The sequence below is a fragment of the Barbus barbus genome (assembly GCF_936440315.1).
Source record: "Barbus barbus genome assembly, chromosome: 5".
Lineage (NCBI taxonomy): Eukaryota > Metazoa > Chordata > Actinopteri > Cypriniformes > Cyprinidae > Barbus > Barbus barbus.
In genome coordinates this window covers 34,414,343-34,438,923 of record NC_136733.1, presented here as the reverse complement: position 1 = coordinate 34,438,923, position 24,581 = coordinate 34,414,343, and the positions used below count along the sequence as shown (strand labels likewise).

The window sequence follows — 24,581 nt, the reverse complement described above, 5'->3', positions numbered from 1 at the left end:
AAAACCTGCTTTTTATATTATGACTTAATTTTGTCCCAACGGTAATATTGCATGGCAGATGATGTATAAAAATGTAAAAAGGAAACAATTACTGAAATAAATATAACATGCTAATGTATTCTTTTTTTTTTTGGTCTACAGAAATCAAACCTTTAATTGGTGATATAAATTAGTGTTTAACAACTGTTAACTAAATTTCAACTATCTGAACTACAGAGCTTCTTTTTCCTTTGATCACGACATCATTTTCAAATCTTCACAAATTTTTAACGTCAAAAACCACATCATTAATTTTGATGTCAGACTAAATGATTCTGCCGCCCCAGAGGATAAATCAGAATAATGCAGTTACAAACATGATATGCAAAAACAAAAAAACAGACATGCAACATATGATAATGTCAACATTAAAAACAACACATGATTATCCAAATGTAAGGGAGAACCATTAAATGCGCTTGATTAAAGTACTATCGCTAGTATATTGTACACATTTTCTATACTTTATTTACTTTCTCCTTCTCCTCTTAAAGGCACGGTCAACTGCTTTCTATCCATCTATCCAAATCTATACACTATGGCTAATCACTATCTTTTAATCTATATATATATATATATATATATATATATATATGACACTCATCACATTTAAAAGCATGTTATGCCAACCACCCATATACATACTACTTGATATCTAACATTTAAGCAAACTCTTGAATGTCGTCAGAAGCAGACGGACTAACCATAGAAGGCTAGAAAACTAGCATACCACTGCTTCCAATGTCAGCAAATGATAAACATTTGGCAAATATTTGAGTTCTCATGTTAAGTGCAATGACCAGCTTAACCCACTGACCGCATACATTCACAATCATCATCAACAGTATCCACAGAGACAAAGATTTGGTCTGCATCGAAGCTGAGATTCATCTACAACACACAATAAAGACATCTTGTCCCATTCACCTTTGCTCACTCTCCTTGGATTACACATGAATGCAACATTTGGACTGTACAATCCCAATCTCAACACAAAACCGTAATAACACAGAGGCAAGGAGGATTCCGCACAGATTATGGAAAGTGCAGGATTAAGCCCAAACTAGATGTAAATGCATGAGAGAGGGACCGAGAGAGAAGAGGAGAGAGAAAATGTCTGTGGTTAAAAGAGGAAGAGATGAACTGTAATATTGATGAATGAGAATCTAGCTCCTCACTGACAGCAACCTAATGCAGCCTTCATGGTTGGTTGAAGATACCTCACTCCAACCATCCTCTTCAGTGTAATACAGTGATGGAAAGCACAGATGTTCAGCTTTGGCGACTTCACTGTATCGAGAAGAGGTATGGTGCCACATGGTATTACATCACTTTTTGTAAAGAGCTGAATTGTATTAATTGTATTGATCTCTTTCCGAACCACTTCCATTAACAAAATATTACTGGAGCACAAGGACTTGCAAACAGTGCATTCTTATGCCAATAGTGTACTGAAATGCCAAAAAAAAAGTCTCTTAAGTGTTTCCTGAATCGCTATTCTGTGGCTCTGGCAATGCCTACCATATCAACACAAACACAGCACAAACAGTGTGGTACATTTCCCGAACAAATGACTGGTTCATTTTACATTCACGCATGAATCAGTCAGAGTGGTTACCGAATTGATTTGACTCAATTAAACTGAATGTTACTATTATGCTGTGTATAAAGTTCATTCAGTGCCCATTAGCGAGCGACCCACTCCACATAGACTACGATAAAATTACTTTTCTAGAAGACTATAAAGTTCATTCAGTGCCCATTGGAGAGTATAAATCGTGATATTTCTCAACAGTTCTATTTTTATAAGCAAAGAAAATAAAATTCACTGCAGTTTTAAGGCTTTTGTTGTGACTGATGGTAGTTTTAACAAACAAGCTAATAAATAAATGTCCATTTGTGGTTAATTAACTACATTAGTTAACATGAACTAACAATGAAAAATTATTTTAAAGCACTTCATTTCAACATTTACTACATTTTAATCTTTCTTATGCATCTATTGTGATAATTTTATGATTATTTGAATTAATTTTTATGTAAAGCACTTTGAAATACACATGTATGAAATGTGCTATAAATAAAATTGCCTAAAATTACTAATACGTTATTACAATCAAAAGTTGTATCGTTTAACATTGTTTATTATACCTGAACTAACAACCAACAGCTGTATTTTATTAACTAACGTTAATAAAGATTAATCAATACTGCAACATGAATTGCTCATTGTTAATTAAAGTTGTTGACTGACGTTAACTCTATATAGGCCTTGTTGTAAAGTGTCACCACATGTTATTTTAAGTTATGCTTGTTTAAAAATGTTATATAACAGTTAGGACCCATTATTAGATCGTATGTGTGCCAAACAACAGCTCTGTGAAAGAGCAATTAAAAGTCTGTGCAAACACACCATCTCTGTTATTTCTGATTTGCTAAAGGGACTGAACAGTTGTTTGATTCTTTACGAATGCATGTTCAAGTGCCATGATGCCACGAAAATAACTGTTTAAAAAAAAAAAAAAAAAAAAAAAAAACAGGCAGCAATTATGGGTGCGCTGACACAACGCCAATACGATGGACAGCGGTGCTCTGACCTCCAGCTCTGCTAACCTCATCCGCTCGAGGAAGCGCTGGTAGCAGAACACTGTCCTGTGTGGACAGATGCAGACCAGAACATGTAAGACGAGTTTATAAGAACGGCTTACTGAGGCAACAGGAAAATAACTTTACGCTCAGTAACCCGTTGGCGATTGAGCCCATTTCATGTTAATCAATAACACAACCAGACCGACGCCATCACAAAAGCAACTTGCACTACATGTTTTAAATATCTGCCGTATTTCCAAGAGGGTTGGCAGCGCTCTTGCGTTTGTGTTCTTAACGTTTCCAGCTGCGTGATGCCTGAGATCTGGGAGAGATGAAACTCTGGTACTTACGCCCTGGTTTTAGGGAAGCCCATTGACAGCAAAACATCCAGACTATTTCCATGTTTGACAGTTCCTGGCCGGTTCTGCCGCTGCATCCGCGGAGCGACTTTGGCATATAGGTCCTCTTTTGCTGCCATGGTTCAGCTTTCCATTTGGCTTCAAAACAGCGATTTGCTTACTTTTGATGCGTCCGAATGGACGGACACGACACACATTTAAAACATCGGATCGAGCGCTACAGTATCTGCGTTAAAGGCTGGTTCAAAAACGCTCCATTATCCCCCACAGTCTTGGCGGTCGCGCTACAATGTTTCTAAACACAAAATGATTTGAGCTTCCTGCTGGAGCGCTCATGTCATTACAGTTTGAGAAAGGGGTCACCAGTCGGAAGTCAATCTCATTTGCTCCGCGTATCGACGAACACCGCTGTCGCTGTCCGCCACGGGAAGAAATATAATTCGCCGGAGCCACGCGCGGCTCGGAGTATAGTTAGAAATGTTTTAGCGGGCGCGTCGCGAGCGAAATCTATCAATACTTGTTACATTGGTTCCTCCTAAACATGACTTATTTATGAATGGGGCTTGACTGAAAGCGGAAGCAGCCTATCAGCAGACGGAGTCGGCCAGGCCCCGCCCCCTTACCCTTAAAGTCGCAGTTCTGAGCAGATGCGCAGTTCAGTGAGAAGCATCATCATCGTCATTGACGCTCGCTCACATTCAGTCGAGCGCTTATGTAACCGCGCGCAGGTAGAACACATCACGAGAAGGATAAGCACTTGCAGGGGCTGTACGTGGCCAGCCCCCAAAAAGAGAGCAAAGTCAAATCTTGAAAAATCATACATGTAAATCGGTGAATGAACTGTAATCAAAGCTGCAAATAATGCATTAAGTTAAAGTAGCCTAAAGCCGACATGCTCTTTATTTTCTGATATATACTCCATTATTCTACTGTATTAAACATTTTTCTGTGAGCCTTTAAGGTTTGTAATATTTTGTTCTAATACTACCATCTTTCTATATCAATACTGAGACAATTCAACTGAGAAGTAATTTAGAATTTTTGGCCAAAGAGCAAAAAAACTTGTGAAAACTTTTTTCCTGACCTAGTGGCACTGCATTTACACACATGAAATGTAATTATTTAACCTCAACCTTGCATTGATGATTTCAACCTATTAAAACCATCAATGCAATCAAAACAATGCATTTCACATCAATGCATTTTATGACAATTTCAATAGTATTGAAAGCTTTGCAAAATGTATTGTCCTACACTGCCGCCTAGCGGTCATATTCAGAACATTGTAGATCGCCTCAGATTATTTAGACAAGTTTAGATATAATGTAAAATAAACACTAATTCAAAATGTCATCCTACGTGATAAAGAATTGATATTTCCCAGAATCAGAGTCATATTGTTCCGCTGAGACAACCACAAATAACATTCACTATAGGTTTTCTGCATGAAAGACAAAAACCAGAGGAATGTCAACATCCTATATATTCCTTAAGTCATATTCAGTAAATTTAATTTATTAGAAGAATGGGATCAAGTCACACATTAAAATTTCAATCAAACAAAAGGGGTTAGTAATTTGTTCCCAGATTAATAATTCAGAGAGGTCAATGAAGAATAATTTCAAATCTCAAAAAATCCAATAAAAAGACAAAGATCTATTTACATAAACTATAAACACATAAAAACACAAGGTACGCTATCATAAAAATGCCAGTGAAGTAAACAAACAACATATCAACGACTATAATGTACAGCAAATGTTTATATAAAAGAGAGGGGACATTATTTCCTGAATGGGTTTACATAGTACCTTCTTTTCCCCAAGAAGTTTCCATCTCATAGTGCAGTCATGTAAAAATAGCATTGGACAACTTAGTCCACACATAACTAAACAACTACTTATAATCAGAGCAAATTCTATTAATAGAGAATTGATCTTAATCTCTTTAGGTTTTGTTCCACTCAGATTAATTATAGTTCAATAAATTACATTTCTGTTCATTTCTACAAAACAGAGACAGGTTTAGAAATTATTCAATCTAAATCTGCAATCTGCACATTTACGATGACTGCTTTAAAGCTTTTGGATATTTTTATGGTCAACCAGCATGGTAAGCTAAAAAGGAAGGCATTTCTCGTCACATACACACTGATTTCTATAAACTTCTTAAACGGAAAAAAATTGGTCTAGACACTGAATCGCCACATTTCATGCAGAGTAGCACAGACTACACAACAAAAGATGATTTCTGCTTGAATTCCCCCTGAAAAAGACAAACAAAACAGTGTAAATAGAATTATTTTATCATTACCACTAGTCTGTTGGTAGAAAAGGGCACAATTAGAAAAGGACATTCAAAATCAACTATTGAAAAGAAAAATCCTGATTAATATAATTTACACAACTGAGCAAGATATGTTGTACTTACATCCCCATCATCCATATCATCTGTTCTGGGCTGTGTATAAACAGCTTGTTGTTTTGGCTTGCTGCAAGAGATCATTTATATATATTTATTACATTAGAACATTTTTAATAATATCATATGTCAGAAATTAGGTTATATGTGCCACAAATAAGAAAAACAACTCTTACCTTTCTGCTTTTTCGGTGGAAAAAACAAGAAAAATAAATCAATCATTTTGAGTTTCTGATTATTATAGTTAACCTATCTCTCTCTTTCATTCTCTCTCAAACACACACACACTTATGCAGTGAGAACTTACTTGGCAGATATCCCTTTTTACTGGCATACCAGAGACCAAAGAGGAGCAATCCAACTGCCAGCAAAGCCACAATAACCCCCGCAACAATGCCACCAACATTTAGATCATCTATAACAAAGAAAAACATCAAAACAAAGTAAATCAAGACATCTGTTAGAGACGTAAACACCAGGAATATTAAAAATCATACTTGATTCTCTCTCTTTAGAAAGTCATAAAAGGCCAAAATGTTGTTTTCTAAATAATTGATCATTTTCAATCCAAGCCAAAGAGTGGGATTTAAGGCTTGTTTGAGTCAAGTCTAAAGATAATTACATCAGAATTCATTCAAGTGTACAATAATGTTTTTTGTTGTAAGCAGCATGCACTGCAGTTATGCTATCTGCTGCTTTAAATGCTTGAGTGATTTTTATTGGCCGTCAATGATCTTATCGTTCCTCACCTTGAAAAAAATCTTCAAGTGATTTCTGTCATGTGTATTTTTATAGAATTAGAATGATTATTAAAACTTTACAGTTATAAAACACAGGGTATTCTGCAGGATTTTTAAAATCCAATTTTAGGGGTTTTCCAACCTTTTTTTTAAGACACAGTATGAGTGGGATAGGGCACTATATATGGTAACATATGTAACCAAACAATGACTGTAAAAACATGATTTACTGTTAAAATACAGGTTTTCAATGAGTCAAAAGTATCTATTTCATTTAAAACGTAGTTATATCTTACTGTAAAATGTATTGGTTCTTGGTACCGTAGCGCTAAATAAAACTCTATAACTTCAAACAATATTGAGTGGATTCTCTCTAACTACACATCTAATTGGACACGGTGTTCACGCACTCAACAGACATGTCTGTGATTGGCTACAATGCTCAACGCTTCAAAAACATGTTGCAAACTGAAACCGTCAATGCCCGTTGCAGAATATTTAAGACAACAGAATAGGGGCAGTAGTCTGGTAACACAATTTTTCCATACCCTTAAAAAACTAAAAATCAAATTGCATAATGTGTAAGAACCCTGACTTACGGACTTCCATGCGCACAACATCTCCACGTTGAGGGGCGCCTTCTCCATTACTGGCCTCACAGGAATATGAACCGATATCCAGCTTAGACACACTCGCAAACTCCTGATCACACAAAGAAATAGATTTTACAAATATAATCTATAATCTTCCAAAACAATAAACTAATGACAAGTTCAAAGTGACATTTAAATTCTAGAAATATATGGTTCTGAATTTTAATGTTTCAGTCATTTGTTGTGAATATATATTATGGAAGCCCGTTTCTATGACAGTATATAAAAATAAAGGTAATTGAGACCTTTCTCTGAATTGCGATATAAACTCAAAATTCAGATTTTTTTTTCTATTTCAAATTTTTAGTTCTGAATTCTGATTTTTTTTTTTCTTGCAAGTCCATTGCTAAAGTCAGAATTCCAAGACAAAGTCAAAAAATTCAAGAATGTCGAGACGTTAATTCTTCTTGACTTCTGACTTCGAATTCTGAGTTTATATCTTGTAATTGTGAGTTTACATCAGAATTGTGAGGGGGGGGGGAAGATTTGTGAGATATAAATTCTGAAATGCAAGAAAAATTTCTGATTTGTGAGATAAATATTCTAAATTATGCTTTTTCATTTTTTTCCTTTGGCAAAAAAAAACTTCTATAATTTATACACAGACATTCACTATATATGCTTGCTATTCTTTATTTTTTAATATTGTAGATGAAAACTCTAGGGCTGGTCCGAATACCATTTTTTGAGCTTCGAAGCTTCGGTAGTAATCAACACCGAATATTCGAAGTTTCAGAGGGAGGGGGGTGAACATATTCTTCTCTCTAATAAATGCAGGAATCTCTGTGCGTCTGTTTGCATTTTTATTATGTCGAGAACCGTTCATCCAATCGACTTCACGTGTGGCGGGTGTGTTGCTGCGGACCCAAGGGAGTGCAGTGTCACATTTTGGTGCAATATGGACAAGTGACACGTTCAGAATTAATACACTTAATAAACTACAGAACAGCGCGAGCCGGAAGCGGCGCGCCTCAAGCGGGCAGGGCTTATACGCTCCAAGAACGGACACTGCAGAGGTACAAAACACACAGGTGTTAAGACGAAGATCAATACTTTTAATAATGTACCCTAACATTTTTCTAACAAACAAATCACTCCCAAATCAGAAATTAGCAGCATAGTAATTACTGACACCGTAAAGGGTAGGCTATTTAAATAAGAACGAAAAATAAAATGAACGAAGTTCAACGAACTGTAATAAATAAAGTACATGGTAGCATACTTTAATAAGAGCATCACACATTTTAATTAACGAAAAGTTGAAATAAAATTAAATGAATTGCCTTGTATAGAATAAAACAAACTGTAATAGGCTAAACAGAACAACGTAACGTTAGGCTGGCTAGACAGCTCATATTTCTAAATTAATGGGTCTCATATCCATAGCGATGAACTCCACTATGGCATCTGTTCTCTCTCTCTTTCTTTTCTCCGTTATTCGCAAGTATTTTCCAAGCAAATTAAGTGCACGCTTTTATCATGTGTAAAATTACTGATTAACATGGCGGATAAAAGCAGCTCGTTTTTACACCAACAATATAGGCTACTATAGGTGTACTACTTACAGTACTCAAACTTGATGTGCTGTTGTGGTAACTTAGGCCAGTTTCAAATCGCATATTTGGCACACTGCCTTTGTCTTGTCAATTTAAAGAGCTCCCACACAGCTGAGATCTTTGGCATTTTTTGTCTTCTCTTCCAGACGAACTGAATCATGACGTTCATGTCATGGGCGATTCATATTCAAGCGCGAATGAGAAACGTTTCGCGGGGGATGAATATTCGAATTTCGAATTTGAAAATCGAATGTCAACGAATATTCGAATAATTTATTATTATGGTCCAGCCCTAGAACACTCACCAGGGTACCATTGTAAACGTTCATCTTGTAGGTGAGGTTCTTAAAATTGGGGAATTTGGTTGGATCCACAGGGAGGGGAGTGTTGTCTTTGTACCACCTATAGGTGGATGGAGGGGAGCCATCTGCGTCGAAGCAGGTCAGGCGGGCATAATTGCCTGTAGTGACTGAAGGAGGAATTCTGGATACAGGCTTGGAAGGAGGCACTGTAGTGGAGGGAATTACAGTGGGAATGACAAGGCTGTTTTGTGTATTACAACATTCATCAAAGCAATATTCTATGCTATCCATTGTTAAATATAAACAACACCAAACCCCACTGACTTTCATAATATGTATAATTTTTTCTAAATATCTTGTGTTCCAGAGAAAAAAGGTTTGGAACGACATGAGGATGAGACAGAAGTTTTTGTTGTTAAACAAGCTAGTATGTGACTTATGATGACGTATATCAGTAACAGTTCTCAGGTAGTTTTCATGTATATCACACAACATGATTTACCAAGGACTGTGAGTTTGATGGTCTTCTCGTCATATCCATTATTGCCAGACACCTCACAGTCATAATCTCCGGTATCTGCTCGTGTCACCTTGTTAAATCTCAGTCCTCCATTATAGAAAGTGACACGGCTTTCATAGTTACCTAATGAAAGAAAGAAATAATGCACAATGCTATATATTTTTCTCCATTCACGTTAATAATAAACTGGATGACAACAGTAAAGTTTTTATCCATACCAGTTGGCTTGTTATCAAAGTAGACCAATGTTTGAGAGCCCTTGAGATCCTTGAACTTCCATTCTACTCTGGCTGTTGAGCCAAAGTCACTACTGTAGGAACATTTCAAGTCAACTCCTAAAAAAAAAGTAATACTTTTAATATTTGTAATAGAAAAAATGTGCATAAATGTTTTTCACATCAAAAATTGAATGCTTAAACCAGGACCACCCAAAACAGGCAGACCTGTCCTTAGGCCAGCCAGTAGAAAGAGGCTCCCCAGTATATTGTAACACCTCACAAATTCTTCTTCTTCAATTACTATTCAAACCTATGTAGACACTAGGGGTGTAACGATACACGTATTCGTATTGAACCGTTCAGTACAAGGCATTCGGTTCGGTACGCATTACAAACCGAATGATTCGTTGGACTAAAGTGTGGGAAATATCAGTGCCACTGTGCTCAAAAATGCAGCCCAAATGACATAACAGGCAACGTGCTGTCTGTCCAGTGATAACCTCCCCTTGCTGGGGTGTGTCAAATATATATTGCGATATAATAGCGATATCGTCTGGACAGTGGAAAATATTGTGATATGAATTTTAGCTCATATCGCCCACCCCTAATAGGAGTAACAGGACTGTAAAATAAAGTGCTACCAAAATAATTATACTTTAAAAACAAACAAACAGAAAAAGCAAAATGAAACTTACCATCATTCTCTTTCACTTTTATTGAGGGATTATCAACAGTAACTGTAAAAGCGGCATGCAGGCCTGTAGACAGAAAGAGAGGGACTCAATCCTCAATACATCAATAAAAAATAATTCTTAAAATCACATTAAACACATAAATTGCATTAACAGCTGTATCCAGAAGTGGAATGATGCTCAGACATCATCTTCATCTAGGCTGGCCACAACATAAACGTCAGGACAAACACAACCAAACTAATACAACATGTGACCTAGAACCCTGTTCATTTAGAGAGCTCAGAAAAAGAAAAGTCATTTGTGAAACTATGCAAATGATGAACATTTCAGCATCAAAAGGAAACCTATTATTCTTCAACTGTATTTTAAAGTAAGCTATGTTTACACATAATCTTGTAATGTGTTCTATAGACCCTTTGGACACCCTATCCAGGTTGGCACAACTGTAAATGTTTCAGATTGATATCAAATGTGTTTTAAATCTTTTTAAACAAGATAAAGCAACATCTCAAAATGTACCCCTTTCAAATAACTTTCAAACATGTCAGCAATGGACATGTTTGCACATATGTTAGATCACCTAGACCAGGGCTGTCCTGCAGAGTTTAGCTCAAACCCTAATTAAACACACCTGAAGCAGCTAATCAAGCTCTTACTAGGCATACTAGAAACTTCCATGCAGGTGCTGAGGCAAGTTGGAGCAGCCCTGACCTAAACCAAGAAGATAAACAATTATAGGTCTATTATAAAGGTCCATCGTCCATTTAAAAAAGCCCACCAGACTTGCTAAAACAGTAAATGTGCGAGGTTTCATCAAAAAACTGAACCCTTTTTTTTAACCACAAATGTATGCAACAGATGAAAGACAGAAACGTTGACATTAGGGCAGTTACAACTGCTTTCCCAACAGCTATTCTGGGGGGTGGAAACCGGATAAACTGGTCAACCATATGATAACCAGCCAATATACCACAAATTCACATTCATTGACAAACATTGCTTGTCGCTCTAACAATTACTTCAATCACCATTATTAAATTTTCCAGATTATTTGCCATTCTGAAACAGTTTCCCCCGTGTGAACATGAGCACGATACTCAAATACTCTGAATCGATGATTACACAGTTTCTGTCTGCTCAATAATATGTTGTGTGTGCCCTGCGCAGTTAATGCTATCAACAACTAGCCTAGAAGTTTCAGCATTACTGTCGACTACTAAAAACATTCAAAATTATAAACAATACTTTTAAAATATTACAATACTCCGGCTTTACTGTTAATTGTTTCTTTCTTTCTTTTGGTTACGCATCCTAGATTGCGTTTCAGCTGTTACAATGTCCTGGTTGTGGAGCTCGGGTTTCGGATGGGGGATGGGAAAGAAAGGTGGATACAGGTGACACCGTCGAGCCGTGAAAGGCCTTCTTTCATATTCGAGTCATTGCTTAAGAATGAAAATGATAGAACCGGTTTCTATAGTTCTCAACAAGAGCCGATTCAATAAGAAACTGGTTAAACAAGGCCACACTTGACAAATACACAGTAATGTTTTCTCTGTTTGCAGACCTAACTAAACTCAAATGTAAACGCTAAATTCCACTTTGAGCAAATAATAATGCATTTTTTATTTAATAAAATGAGAAATCACCGATTAAATATTTTAGTATTATAATATTTTAATATCGGTTTATAACAGGTTTTTTATATGCATTAAAAGTTTTCTATATTATATAAGATATATAAGATAGCGGTCAATGACACGACGTAATAAAAATGAAATGTAAACATGATTCAAACACTGAAGACATGGATTCCTACCTGTGATTGAGATAGAGAGGCACACAAAGACGAAGGTCAACATATCCACTTTGAAATGCAACAAAGTCTTCCAAAATATTCCTTTTAAAAGATAAAAATAAATAAAAAAAATACCTGGTTTTATATTACGCTACGAGAAGTTTTAGGGAGTTGTGTATTTGCTATGCTGAGTCAAGATAAACTGAAAGGTTGAAAGCAAACGCCCTTCCGAGTGATACTGTGTTACCTGCACCGCGTGCGATTGGTTGTACACACCAGAGCCATAGAGAGACGGAGTTTTTTTTTTTTTTAATTGCAGATTTTATAACAAAGAACATAGAATATACAAGGGCAATAACATTTAAATTAAATCAAAACAAATTATTACAAATTATTCAAAAAAAGATTTAAGGCTTTAAAGTAATTTACATTTTTTAATTTTTTTCTGCTTTGTTATTTCTTGTTTCTTTTAACGTATACAGGTATTGACCTATTTCTGTTTTAAAATGAGTTAAATAAGGGTTTTCACTGCCCATTTACATTTGTAAATAATTTTCCATGAGTAAATTCACAATATACCATATTTTGAAATCGACACTCATAAAAAAATAAAACATCGTTTTCTTTGAGTTGCAGTTCAATATTAGTACTATGTTTAACAAACAAAAAAAATCACACCAAAATATTTTTGTATATTTACAATCATAAAGTAAATGGACAATTCTCTCATTTTCCTCTTTACAGAAAACACACTTCAAGTCAATGTCTTTACAAAACTTTGCTGTCAGCTGTTTTACAGGATAAATACGATGAACAATCTTGTATGATACTTCTCTAATTTTATTTGTGATACAAAAACGTCTGGAGATCTTTCCAGTTGACATCTTGAAATTGTGATCTCCAAAATAGACAGGAAGTCCAAAACGCTCGATCGTCACGTGATTCAACTCGAAAAAGTTCCAGGAAGTGCTTCAATTCAAATATATACAACTAGAGACAGAACTGGGAATTAGTACTCAATACATGATTTAATTTACAATTTGTACATACTAAGTTAAATACACATGTTGTTGTATTATATGTATGTAGTTGCAGCATTGTTGTTTTTTTAAATAGAAAAACCTGCTAATATTTTAAGATTAATTTTATGTTCTTACACTTGTATGTTAATCAAGTCATGTCCATTGTGGTTTAAGTAATTTAATGATAACTGAGGGCCAAAGTGGAATATTGATGACTGATTTAATCTTTATTACTTTCAGAAAAGACAGGAGAGTGACAGGTTTTTTTACATTTTATTATTTTGTTTCTTTAGTATCTCTTAGTGTTGAGCCCTTCTGCTATTAAAGGCACAGCTAAATCTGACATTTATGATAATGTTTATGTGCAGATTGTTTTAAGTTCATTTAACCTGTTACCCTGCGCCCCTATTTTTGAGCATTTTGTAAAAAACGATATAACCAAATAAAAATGTCTGTAGCTCTTGAACCCTAAGGTCTATATTTAAAAATCTGGTGTTGTTTGAAACTAGACACTTGATCCTTTGTTACTCTAGAGTCATAATAACTCAAAATTAGTATAGCAATAGAGTAAAACAAGGTAAAATATACATGAAATTGACTCGCGATATGTTTTAATGAAGCTCACTAAGGGAAAAATGGATGAGACTTTCATGCCAAAGGCCTGAAAACACCATAAAGATAAAGCTGAACATCTGACCATGTTTTGATTCAAATTTGAGGATGATACTCCCAAAAATGTAGTTTCTGTAAGCTTTTATTTAAAAAAAATCTAGGCGTCCTTTCAAAAAAGCCATTTGGAGACCCCAAATAGACACTTTGTAAACAAATGTCCAAATGAGTCAAAACTACATAATACATATATGTATATCAATTCAGAACTGCTCTGCCCACCAAAACACACAATAAAAAACTATTTCTGAACAGCATTTGTAGTGCTGACTCATTTAGTCATTTGGTTAGTCTACAAATGGCATTTTTGAAAAAAAACGCCTAAATATTTCCTGAAATAAAATATGAAATAATAAATTTTTTATAGGTAAAGACTTACAGAAAGTACATCTTTATGGTATTTCATTTCAAGAAAAGCTTTGGAAAAGTCATTTGGATATTTTATTTCAAGAAAAGTCTAGGAATCCTTTCAAAAATGCTATTTAGAGACTCCATAAGACACTGCATACTACATATGTATATCAATTCAGAACTGCTCTACCAATGAAACCACAAAAAAACACAAAACTATTTCAGAATTTGAACATAACTAAACAGTCTTTATTCTGAACAATTCCAATAATGAAAACAGTGAACCAAAACAGATTTGATCATTTTTGAACTAGTGAAAACACAAAACATGCAAAATACATTGTTTTTACAACATTTGTATTTTTTATTTATTTTATATGGTGAATATTATGAATATTACTATTTTACTAATATAGTAATAGATTACTATTACTAATATTACTAAATAATAGAAAAAAAAAAACTATTTACAGTATTTACAGTGGAGGAAGACGCTCTAGCAGCCACTAAAATGTTTTTTTTTCTGACCATCTGGATTCACCAGACCTCTGAAAAGACAGGGAAGAGTGAGAGAAAAAGAGTGAGAAAGTGTGTAAGCAAAACAAATCAAACTTGCAACACTGTTTACATTTTGTACACACACACACACGCGCGCACGCACACACACACAATAACCGGGACATACCCACAAACAAACACACCCACCCACCCACACGAACAAAACTCATGTAATCCCCTCATATTATCCCTCTCCGTTGTCATTTTTAGAATCTAAAACAGCTAACATGAAACAAAAGCTGCAAATACATGATAAAGACACATAAACATTCAAGAGGAGGGTGGAGACACTTACGTGCTAATGCTATCCACGCTTCCCAGCGATCTCAGCGCGTATTCGGCTACTAAATTAGCCATTTTTCTCCCCACGTCCTCCAAAACACCACCAAACGCCACAGAAACTCTTCTCAAGTCGAAGATCCACGATGGAGAGATTCAGATGTGAGCTTTGGACAACATCTGTTCGCTGATAGCCAGTCTGTGTAGCGCTGCGACGCCATTATGTGTACGCTTCATGCGTAACCCGAGAGCGCACGAAAACACACGGACAATACGCCGAGCTATTCTCTAAACAATCTTACGTAAACTATTCAAACTGTCAATCACTTTAAACGTCCTTGTGGTTGGCTAACACTTCCATCCATCAAAACTGTGCTGGCGAGGCATTGGCTGGGTTCAAACACCCCTATTGTGATGTGTCCGGATTGACACCTCGCTGACCCATTCACGGACGCGCTTACTGTCCCGGGTTATAACAGCTCCTGCGATTGAAGGAGAGAGACGAGGGAGGGCTATTCTTACTCGGAAGAGACGATTCTGCTGGAAATAGATGGCGTTTCAAAGCTGGAATACGAATTATAATCGATATTTATTGGAAAATGGACGCTATCGATAACTATAACTCGAATCGCTTATGTAAACAAAGGAGGATCTATCGTGTTTTCCCCTATTTTTTCGTTGTTTTGGATTAAAAAGTGGATGCATTTTGAAGAGTGGACCCTTCTCTTGAAATGTATGCTGGTGTGTCTTGGAATAGTCTGAGCTGACCAGCGCTATTGGCGATCAAACGTGAGTACTGCGGTTCGCTTTGTTCATTTTAAATGGCCGGTCTTTCAGCATTTCTGTTAACCCTTTCCTCTCTGGTGTATTGATTTCAAAAACAAGCTCACATCGTTAATCTTGAGTGTTTTAGCTTTCAAATGATATATAGTTAATGATAATTGATTGAATATTGTTCTAAAACAAAGGTAATAAAAAGTCCGACCACGCCCGACCACGCCCTTCCGGCCCGCCCGCGGGCCGATGCGGGTTAACAGGTTAAAGCCTATTAAATGTTTTTTTTTTTTTTTTTATCAAAGATACTGTAATGTTGAATGGCTATAATTAATTTCCCAGAAACAGAAAATAATTAAGAGACATCAGTAGCAATATTGGTGATACTGGCCTTCATTCATAGTACTTAGCAAAAGACTAAAGACTATTAAAATATTATAAAAATATAATTATGTTGTTTCTACATTAATTTTGGGATTCAATATGAAATTGTCTATTAAAAGATGTACTAAAAAGTCCCACTTAAGTGTTAAAAAAAATCACTCAAAAGTTCAACTTATTGCATTTAATGTCACTTTAAAATGTGATACATTTGAAGTTAATTACAAAAACAATGTATTTAAGCGTCGAAAATAACATTTAATTTAATTTGCACTGATGTGTGTTCTTTTGAAGTGTATTATTTCTGCAATAAGTACTTTATTAAAAGTATACTTAAGTGCACTTCTTTTTCACAAGGGTGATAAAGGCACAGAGAAACGATATCGTTGGAATCACTTTCAGAACGATTTTTTTCCAGCTGATAAACGATACAAACATTGACAGCCAATCAGAATCCAACCTGCTATGACGAGCTCGAGAATTAAAAAAAAAAAGAATAAATATGCACTTAGAATAAATATTCGATATCGTTCGCTGGTGAGGACGCTAATATCGTTATCTTAGTTATCGTTCTTTGTGTGAACGTACTTTGGTAATGTGTGTAAAATAATTTAATTGTCAAAACCTTTTTATTTTTATAAAATTATTTATATTATTAATTATTTTGTTTTTATTTTTACTTTTATTTTTAACTTTTTATTTTTATTTTAGTTTTTCCATTTATTTGTTTATTATTGAAATGTTATATGCATTTGTCAATTTTATTTAATTTCTTTATTTTCTTAAATATGTAGGTATATAGTATTTATAGAGTTGTAACTTTTAGTTTTAGTTACTTTTTCTTATTTGTAAGTCGCTTTGGACAAAAGCGTCTGCTAAATGACAAAAGTAAGTAAGTAAAAGTAAAACCTAACTTTGTTGAAATGATATTCGATATCGCATTTTAAAGGTCTCATTTGTACAAATTTGTGTCATGAACCAGTTTTATACCATTACAGTACATGAATAAAACTGATCTTGTCCCTGCATCTGTGTTTAGCTGAGAAAGATTTAGCTGGGCCTCATAAAGAACCCATAAGAAATATGCTAGGAATGGAAAATGAGATTACATATCTGAGAGTATACAGTATACCTGTGGAAACCTGTGGAGCCGGAGAAAATGAAGTTGAAAATGAGTTAAGTTGACAGTGAATGTTTTGAAAAATGCACAGGTGCTGAAAGATGAAAGAAAATAGCCTATATCTGTTTGTTCTTTTTATTTTTTAGATTTGCTTTTTTTTTACAGACAGAAAAGCTACAAAAAATGTCATAGCTGTGGAGCAGAACAACATGACAACAGCAGCACTCTTCTCCCTGACTAAAATTGACTAACCACAGTATGTAAATGTGGTGTAGCATTTCTCATAGGGGTGGGCCGAGATATTATCACATCAGCTGTGTGGAGACTGGTTACCATTGTAACCAGACACAAACAGAGACATGCTTTCTGCCTTTTAAAAAAATGAGTACATATTGTGAGCATTCATTTCAGCAACATCTTATACAAATGAATATACACAAAGATGTTTTGTTAATCACCATTGAGTTATTTTGCATTTTATATTCATATACAAAGCATAAACACAAACTTTACAACAAAAAAACCTATACTTGTATGGAGGCCTACACTATAAAGATGTATGTGTAGGTGAATTTATGGATATGTTTTGACACTTGACTTTCTTTACTTGTTGAACTAATACAGAAATGGAGCCCATCATTTCTTTACTGCCACTGAGTCCATTTTTTCAACTTAAAATGTAAATTCACTGAAACAATATTCATTCCATCCATCATGTGTTATAGGAGGAACTTATTGTTAGTTATATGTCATCAAAACATAATAAAGCTTCATGTGTTTAGGAATAACAGTTTCTGTCTCACTTCCCCCTCCCTCGTGTAAATGTGGATGTTCATATATAATATGTTTGATTTTCTGATTATAGACATCTAACCATTTTGGAATGAGCTGTTGTTGCAGGATATTTCGTTTTTGTGCTGAGGAGGAAGTTTTTATTTATGATGTTGAACTATTTCATTTCCAATTATCAAAGAATATAATCCTGATTTATCCTTGAATATTAATTCATGTTTTTACTGTTTTACTGTAGGCCAGGTGAGGAGGGAGCTCTGCTGTGAAATGCACACAACTCATTTGGATCTTCTTAAGCGGTGTATTTCAACATTGCCAGACACCTCACATCCATAATCTCTAGTGTCTGCTTGTGTCACCTCGGTAAACCTCAGTCCTCAATTACACCGTGATTTGGCCTTCATATTGAGCTGATGAAAGAAAAAAGATTATCGCCAATATCGCAATTGGAAAATTAATAACTACTTCTCATACAGTACTTATCTATGTTGTGTACATATCAAACACGATGAAAAGTCAATGCTTCTGCAAAGTTATAATGATAAACTGAAAGACAACAGAATTATTAACAACAGTATAGTTTAATCCATACTATGGATTCAAATGTTTTAAGGTAAAGGTCTTGCATTGTGCATTTTCAGACCCAGAGGTGCTTGAAGAACCAGCTTTAATGTTTAGAAGCAGGAGATGAAAATAGATCTGAATGCTTTGTTTGACAAATGATTGATAAAAAAAAACATTGTAGTTGATAATAGTGAACATAGCACTAAAAATACCCAGTTTCTCCTCAACATTACACAACAACTCACCGTTAGGATCTAGCAGGTATGCAGCTTCTCCTCCTGCGCCAGGGTGAGCGTTCCCTTGAGGACCACACCCGTGAGTTTTTGGACTTAGCATACCACACTCACTTTACCTTCTTCCTTACTGGATTCAATGAAACATTTAAAATCACGACTACTCAGTTATGGTCCTCAAGGGACCTTCTGCAAGTTTGTGGAGCTAGCTCTCTAACAGATCCTCCTTCACTGTTCTACTTCACAAACATTTCAAAAGTTTTTTGTTTTAATTTTAGTGATTAGAGCTTACAGCTCATGAAAGTCAAAAATCCAGTACCTCAAAATATTAGAACATTTCGTAAGATCAATCAAAAAAGGATTTGCAAAACAGAAAAGTTCAAGTTCTTTAAAGTATGTTGATTTCTGCACTCAATATTTGTTCAGGGCTGCTTTAGCACAAACTCCAGCATCAGTGAGGAGTGGCATGGAAGCGATCAGCCTGTGGCTCTGCTGAGGCACTATTGAGCCTTCAGCTCGTCTGGATTGTTGGATCCACTATTTCTCATCTTCCTCTTGAAAATATCCCATAGATTCCAAATGGGGTTCAGGTCAGGCATGTTGGCTGGCCAATCAAGCACAGTAATATCATGGTCGTTGGAACTTTATGTCTTAAGAGACCCCTTTAGCCTTTTGACATTTGCATATAATTCACAGACCTGGCCCCACATTCGACATTTATATTGGGTGCTAAATTGCCAATGGTTGCCCCCCACTGTCAAAAAGACTTATAAGAATTATAGACTACTATCTGTTCTCTCCATCGGACTTCAAACACATTCCAGAGAACTAAATGACCCTCGATATCAGACACCAGCAGCCTGGCTGACCAGTGGACTACCTCCACGAGTACGACACACACAACACACACACATTGAGACATTTCCTTTATTTAGACCATAATTAATCAGCTACAAAGGTATCTGGTATAGGCATGTGTTGTTTGTATGTTTCCTTATTATATTATCCTAGTGACCACTCGTTATTTGTATTAGTAAGCTCTAAACACTCATATTCAGGTGAATGAATGTATCTCTGGTTTAATATCTTTTAGATGTCTCTTTCTTTATATCAAGATGATCTGCTCTTTATTTCTCAAACAATGATGTACACGGTGACATCGTGAAATGCATCATACTATTCTTACGGTACTGTGGGAAGAATTACACGCGGACGAACAAATCATTTTATTGTACTATTAATGCTACAGTTAATTCCTGAAGATGAATATATAATTGATAACAACCCATTATGATTAATTATGTTCAGCTCACTTTGAGCTAATTTGCTACAACTGTTCATCTCAACAAGAACCGATTCAAAATAACGATTCGATACGAAACTGGTTAAATAAGGCCACAATTGACGGATACAGTAATGTTTTCTCTGTTTGCAGACCTATACTAAATAAACTCTAATGTAAACGCTAAATTCCACTTTAGGCAAATAATAATGCATTTTTTTATATAATAAAATTAGAAATAACTGATTAAATGTTTTAGCAATATAGGCCTACACTTTATATGTATAAAGTGTAGGCCTATATAATATAAATTTATATTAAAATTTTAGTTTGAATATTTCATAGAAGACATCAGTCAATGACAGGACGTAATAAAAATGAAATGTAAACATGATTCAAACACTGAAGACATGGATTCCTACCTGTGATTGAGACGCATACAAAGACGAAGGTCAACATATCCACTTTGAAATGCTCCAAAGTCTTCCAAATATCCCTCTTTTTAGAAAATAATTAAATTAAAAATCCCTATTTCTTTTCTATTACGTTACGAGAACTTTTAGGGAGTTGTGTATTTGCTATGCCCTTGGAAAGCTCAGCTGAGTCAAGATAAGCTGAAAGGTTGAAAACAAACACCCTTCCGAGTGGACCGCGTGTGATTGGTTGTACACGCCACATTAAGACACACCTGCTGCGTGACGTCATGAAAGTAACGCAGGTTCAAGAAAGACAAACTACTTACTGTTGTGAGATGTATATGTTTGTATTAATATCTGCATAATTGCACAATAATAATAATAAAAAAGACAAACTACTTATCAGAATAAACCCAGTTTGGGAGTTCAAACCGTAGTTCACAGATCCTTATTGTGAATTCTATATGCATATAGTAAGATAGACGATAAGGTCTTCAGGAACAAACCTATCAGGGGAGAGTGAAGAGTTATGGGTCTTGTCAAATGAGACTTTGGTAATGTATTTAATGTCATGTATAAAATAATTTAATAGTCAAAACCTAATACACTTTGCTGATATGATATTCAATATCGCATTTTAAAGGTCTAATTTTTATAAATTTGTGTCATGAACCATGGAGTTTTATGGCATTACAGTATCCCTGCATCTGTGTTTAGCTGAGAAAAATCTAGCTGGAACTCATAAAGAGCACATATGAAATATGCTAGGAATGGAAAATGAGATTATTTATCCGAGAGTCTTGCATGACATCTCTTGGGGAAAGGTTGTGGTGCCTGGGAAAATGAAGTTGAAGTTGAGTGAATGTTTTGAAAAATGCACAGGTGCTGGAAGATGAAAGAAAAAAAGATGTATATACATTTGTTCTTTTTAATTTTTTTAGATTTGTTTTTTACAGACAGAAAAGCTACAAAAAATTTATAGCTGTGGAGCAGAACAACATGACACCAGCAGCACTCTTCTCCCCGACAAAAATTGACTAACCACAGTTGTGTCTGTGATAGCGATGGGCTTCAGAGGTGTTTTTTTTACCTTAAAAACAGAGACATGCTTTCTGCTTTAAAAAACTGAGAACATGTTGTGAGCAACATCTTATACAAATGAATATACACACAGATGTTTTGTTTATCACCATTGAGTTCTTTTGCATAGATATATTTTTTTTGTTAACAACCGTTTATTGTTTTTTTCCAAGAACAGTAGCCCAAAACAAAAAGCAGCTGTACAAATCCAGAATCCAACCCACCCCCCGGCAGACCCCCAAAATATAATAAAATAAATAAATAACAAAATAATTTTTACAAAGATTTTAGAAAAGATGACACAACATCAAAAGCCGAATGCCACAAATCCACAGCCTTCACACTAGATCCATGTATACAAGAAGTTGAGAGTTCCATCGAGATAATGTCCAAAAGATACACAGTCCAGGTTCGTCTGTCCATTGTGTGAGGAGGATTCCAACAGTTGACTAGCAATTTTTTGCTGCTGTGAGAGCAGCTAACAGTAAACATCTTTGTTGGACGGACAAGGTGAAGTCCCACAAGTCAATCATAAAAAAATGGCAAGTCAGGTAAACCCTATGTAGCAATTTCCAATGAATCATTTGACGATTAGGGTTTTTAGAAGACAATTTAAACATACCCCATACCTGATCCGAAAATAAAACATGCACATCCTCATTAAGATTCAAGAGATAGTTTGACAAAACAGAGAAAAAAGTAGGGTCAGGAGTACAAGGGGCATAAACTGAAAGAAATACAATATTTCTATTCTCCACCATTGTTTTTATGTGTGTTATTCTACCGTCTGTATCACAAACTTTATCTAAAATAGTAATATTTAACGTCCTCCGCACCAATATTAGGACACCCTTGATTTTAGTATCCGAAGATGAGTGAGATACCACTTCATAAATCTTATTATTACACCTGTGTATATCCTCCTCTTTCAAATGGGATTCTTGAACTAACACTATATCATTCTTTCTTCTTCGTAAAAAATCCAGAAAACCTGTACGTTTGTGAGGGCCATTTAGCCCATTAATATTACAACTCAGAATATTAAGGTCAGTTATAGGTATCAAACAGAATTACTGCATAATAAGACAAAATAGTTTGAAAATAAAACCAGTTGAGTCTGCCATTAAACCACCCCCCACCCTCCCTGTTACCATTCAAAAAAATCAGAATCAGAATGAGCTTTATTGCCAGGTATGTATTGCATATACAAGGAATTTGTTTTAGTGACAGTAGCTCCACAGTGCGACGGAATGACAGCAACAGGACAGGACACAGATAATAAAAAATAAAAATAAAATAAATAATGTAGAAATATACAAAAATGGACAATGTGCCAAATAGCACAAACACAATATACAAAATGTTAGGTGCAAATTTGAAATGTAATAAGTATGTGTGTAAAATAAAATAAAATAAAAAGTATGATAGTGTTGTGTGTTTCATGTTTATTGTTAAGAGTTCAAGTGTTCATGAGATGGATAGCCTGAGGGAAGAAACTCTTTCTGTGTCTGGTCGTTCTGGTGCTCAGAGCTCTGTAGCGTCGACCAGACGGCAACAGTTCAAAGAGGGAGTGTGCTGGATGTGAGGGGTCCAGAGTGATTTTACCAGCCCTTTTTCTCACTCTGGATAAGTACAGTTCTTGGAGAGTGGGGAGGGTTGTACCAATGATTCGCTCAGCAGTCCGAACTACCCTCTGTAGTCTTCTGAGGTTAGATTTGGTAGCTGAGCTGAACCAGACAGTTATTGAAGTGCAGAGGATGGATTCAATGATGGCAGAGTAGAACTGTTTCAGCAGCTCCTGTGGTAGGTTGAACTTCCTCAGCTGGCGAAAGAAGTACAACCTCTGCAGAGCCTTTTTCACAGTAGAGTCAGTCCCACTTCAGGTCCTGAGAAATTGTGGTGCCCAGGACCCTGAATGACTCCACTGCAGTCACAGTGCTGTTCATAAAGGTGAGTGGGGGGAGAGCAGGGGGGTTTCTCCAGAAGTCCACAATCATCTCGACAGTTTTGAGCGTGTTGAGCTCCAGGTTGTTAAGAGTGCACCAGACAGCCAGCTCCTTAACCTCCTGTCTGCAAGCAGACTCGTCACCGTCCTGAATGAGGCCAATCAGTATGGTGTCATCTGCAAACTTCAGGAGCTTGACAGAGGGGTCTTTAGATGTGCAGTCGTTGGTGTAGAGGGAGAAGAGTAGTGGGGAGTTCCAGTGCTGATGGTGCGATGGTTCTGGATGAGAATTTTCCCAGCCTCACTAGCTGCTGCCTGTCTGTCAGGAAGCTGTTGATCCACTGACAGACAGAGGTGGGCACGGAGGAGGTCTGGAATGATAGAGTTAAAGGCCGAGCTAAAGTCCACAAACAGGATCCTCATAAGTCCTTGGTCTGTCTAGGTGTTGCAGTGTGTAATGCAGTACCATGCTGACTGCATCATCCACAGACCTGTTTGCTCTGTAGACAAACTGCAGAGGGTCCAGTAACGGTCCAGTGATGTCCTTCAGATAAGCCAAAACCAGTTTTTCAAATGACTTCATGACCACAGATGTTAGAGCCACAGGTCTGTAGTTGTTAAGTCCTGTAATTCTGGGTTTCTTTGGGACGGGGATTATGGTGGAGCGTTTGAAGCATGAGGGGACTTCACACAGCTCCAGTGATCTGTTGAAGATCTGTGTGAAGATGGGGGCCAGGTGGTCAGCACAGGATTTCAGACAGGCTGGTGTCACAACCTCTGGGCCTGGTGCCTTCCTTCTCTTGTTCTTTTTGAAGACCTGGCGCACGTCATATTCTGTTATCTGCAGTTCAGATGTGGGGGAGAGGGGGGTTGCAAGAGGTGTGAATGGTGTTTTTTTCAAACCTACCATAGAACTTATTAAGATCGTCTGCCAGTTGTTGATTCTCCACAGTGCTGGGGGATGGTGTCTTGTAATTGGTGATGTCTTTCAGACCTTTCCACACTGAAGCCGTGTCACTGGAAGAGAACTGGATCCTTAACTTATCGGAATAATTCCTCTTTGCCACTCTGATCTCCTTTTCCAGTGTGTATTTGGCCTGTTTATACAAGACTCTGTCCCCATTCCTGTAAGCATCTTCTTTGGCCTGACGGAGCTGTCTGAGTTTTACCGTAAACCATGGTTTGTCGTTATAAGTTAGATGAGTCCTGGTAGGAATGCACATATCCT

General features: G+C 36.1%; 2 protein-coding genes across 8 annotated transcripts in view; both read right to left on the bottom strand.

The window, feature by feature from the left end:
• Nucleotides 1-3,556, bottom strand: part of LOC306870113 (ubiquitin-associated and SH3 domain-containing protein B-like) — a 36,153-nt gene extending 32,597 nt beyond the window's left edge. Inside the window, exon 1 of one of the 2 annotated variants that reach the window (XM_079417186.1) lies at nucleotides 2,979-3,556. In XM_079417186.1, the coding sequence (XP_079273312.1) occupies nucleotides 2,979-3,106 (128 nt within the window). In that variant the 5' untranslated portion in view covers nucleotides 3,107-3,556. The remainder of the gene's footprint in view (nucleotides 1-2,978) is intronic. The other variant, XM_079417187.1, reaches the window with a different exon arrangement.
• Nucleotides 3,557-4,452: 896 nt separating this feature from the next.
• LOC306870333 (junctional adhesion molecule A-like) lies at nucleotides 4,453-20,609 on the bottom strand. Of its 6 annotated transcripts, none has more exons than XM_079417546.1 (10): nucleotides 20,378-20,583; nucleotides 11,909-11,956; nucleotides 10,093-10,155; nucleotides 9,398-9,514; nucleotides 9,162-9,302; nucleotides 8,663-8,865; nucleotides 6,748-6,850; nucleotides 5,712-5,823; nucleotides 5,418-5,478; nucleotides 4,453-5,252 (listed from the first exon to the last, which is right to left on the bottom strand). In XM_079417546.1, coding segments are annotated over exons 1-10 (885 nt in total). In that variant the 5' UTR covers nucleotides 20,379-20,583; the 3' UTR covers nucleotides 4,453-5,216. The 6 variants fall into 6 exon arrangements, with proteins under 6 accessions (XP_079273672.1, XP_079273671.1, XP_079273674.1 ...); XM_079417543.1 differs by having other exon boundaries at nucleotides 4,460-5,252; nucleotides 5,716-5,823; XM_079417545.1 differs by lacking the exon at nucleotides 11,909-11,956 and having other exon boundaries at nucleotides 5,716-5,823; nucleotides 20,335-20,609.
• Between the last annotated feature and the right edge of the window lie 3,972 nt (nucleotides 20,610-24,581).

Bases quoted from the DNA above. Each gene is read 5' to 3' on its own strand.
- LOC306870333 (XM_079417543.1), bottom strand. The intron at 5,479-5,715 runs GTAAGTTCTCAC...GATCTCTTGCAG, and splicing joins TAAAAAGGGATATCTGCCAA to CAAGCCAAAACAACAAGCTG. The intron at 5,253-5,417 runs GTAAGTACAACA...TGTCTTTTTCAG, and splicing joins ATGATATGGATGATGGGGAT to GGGGAATTCAAGCAGAAATC.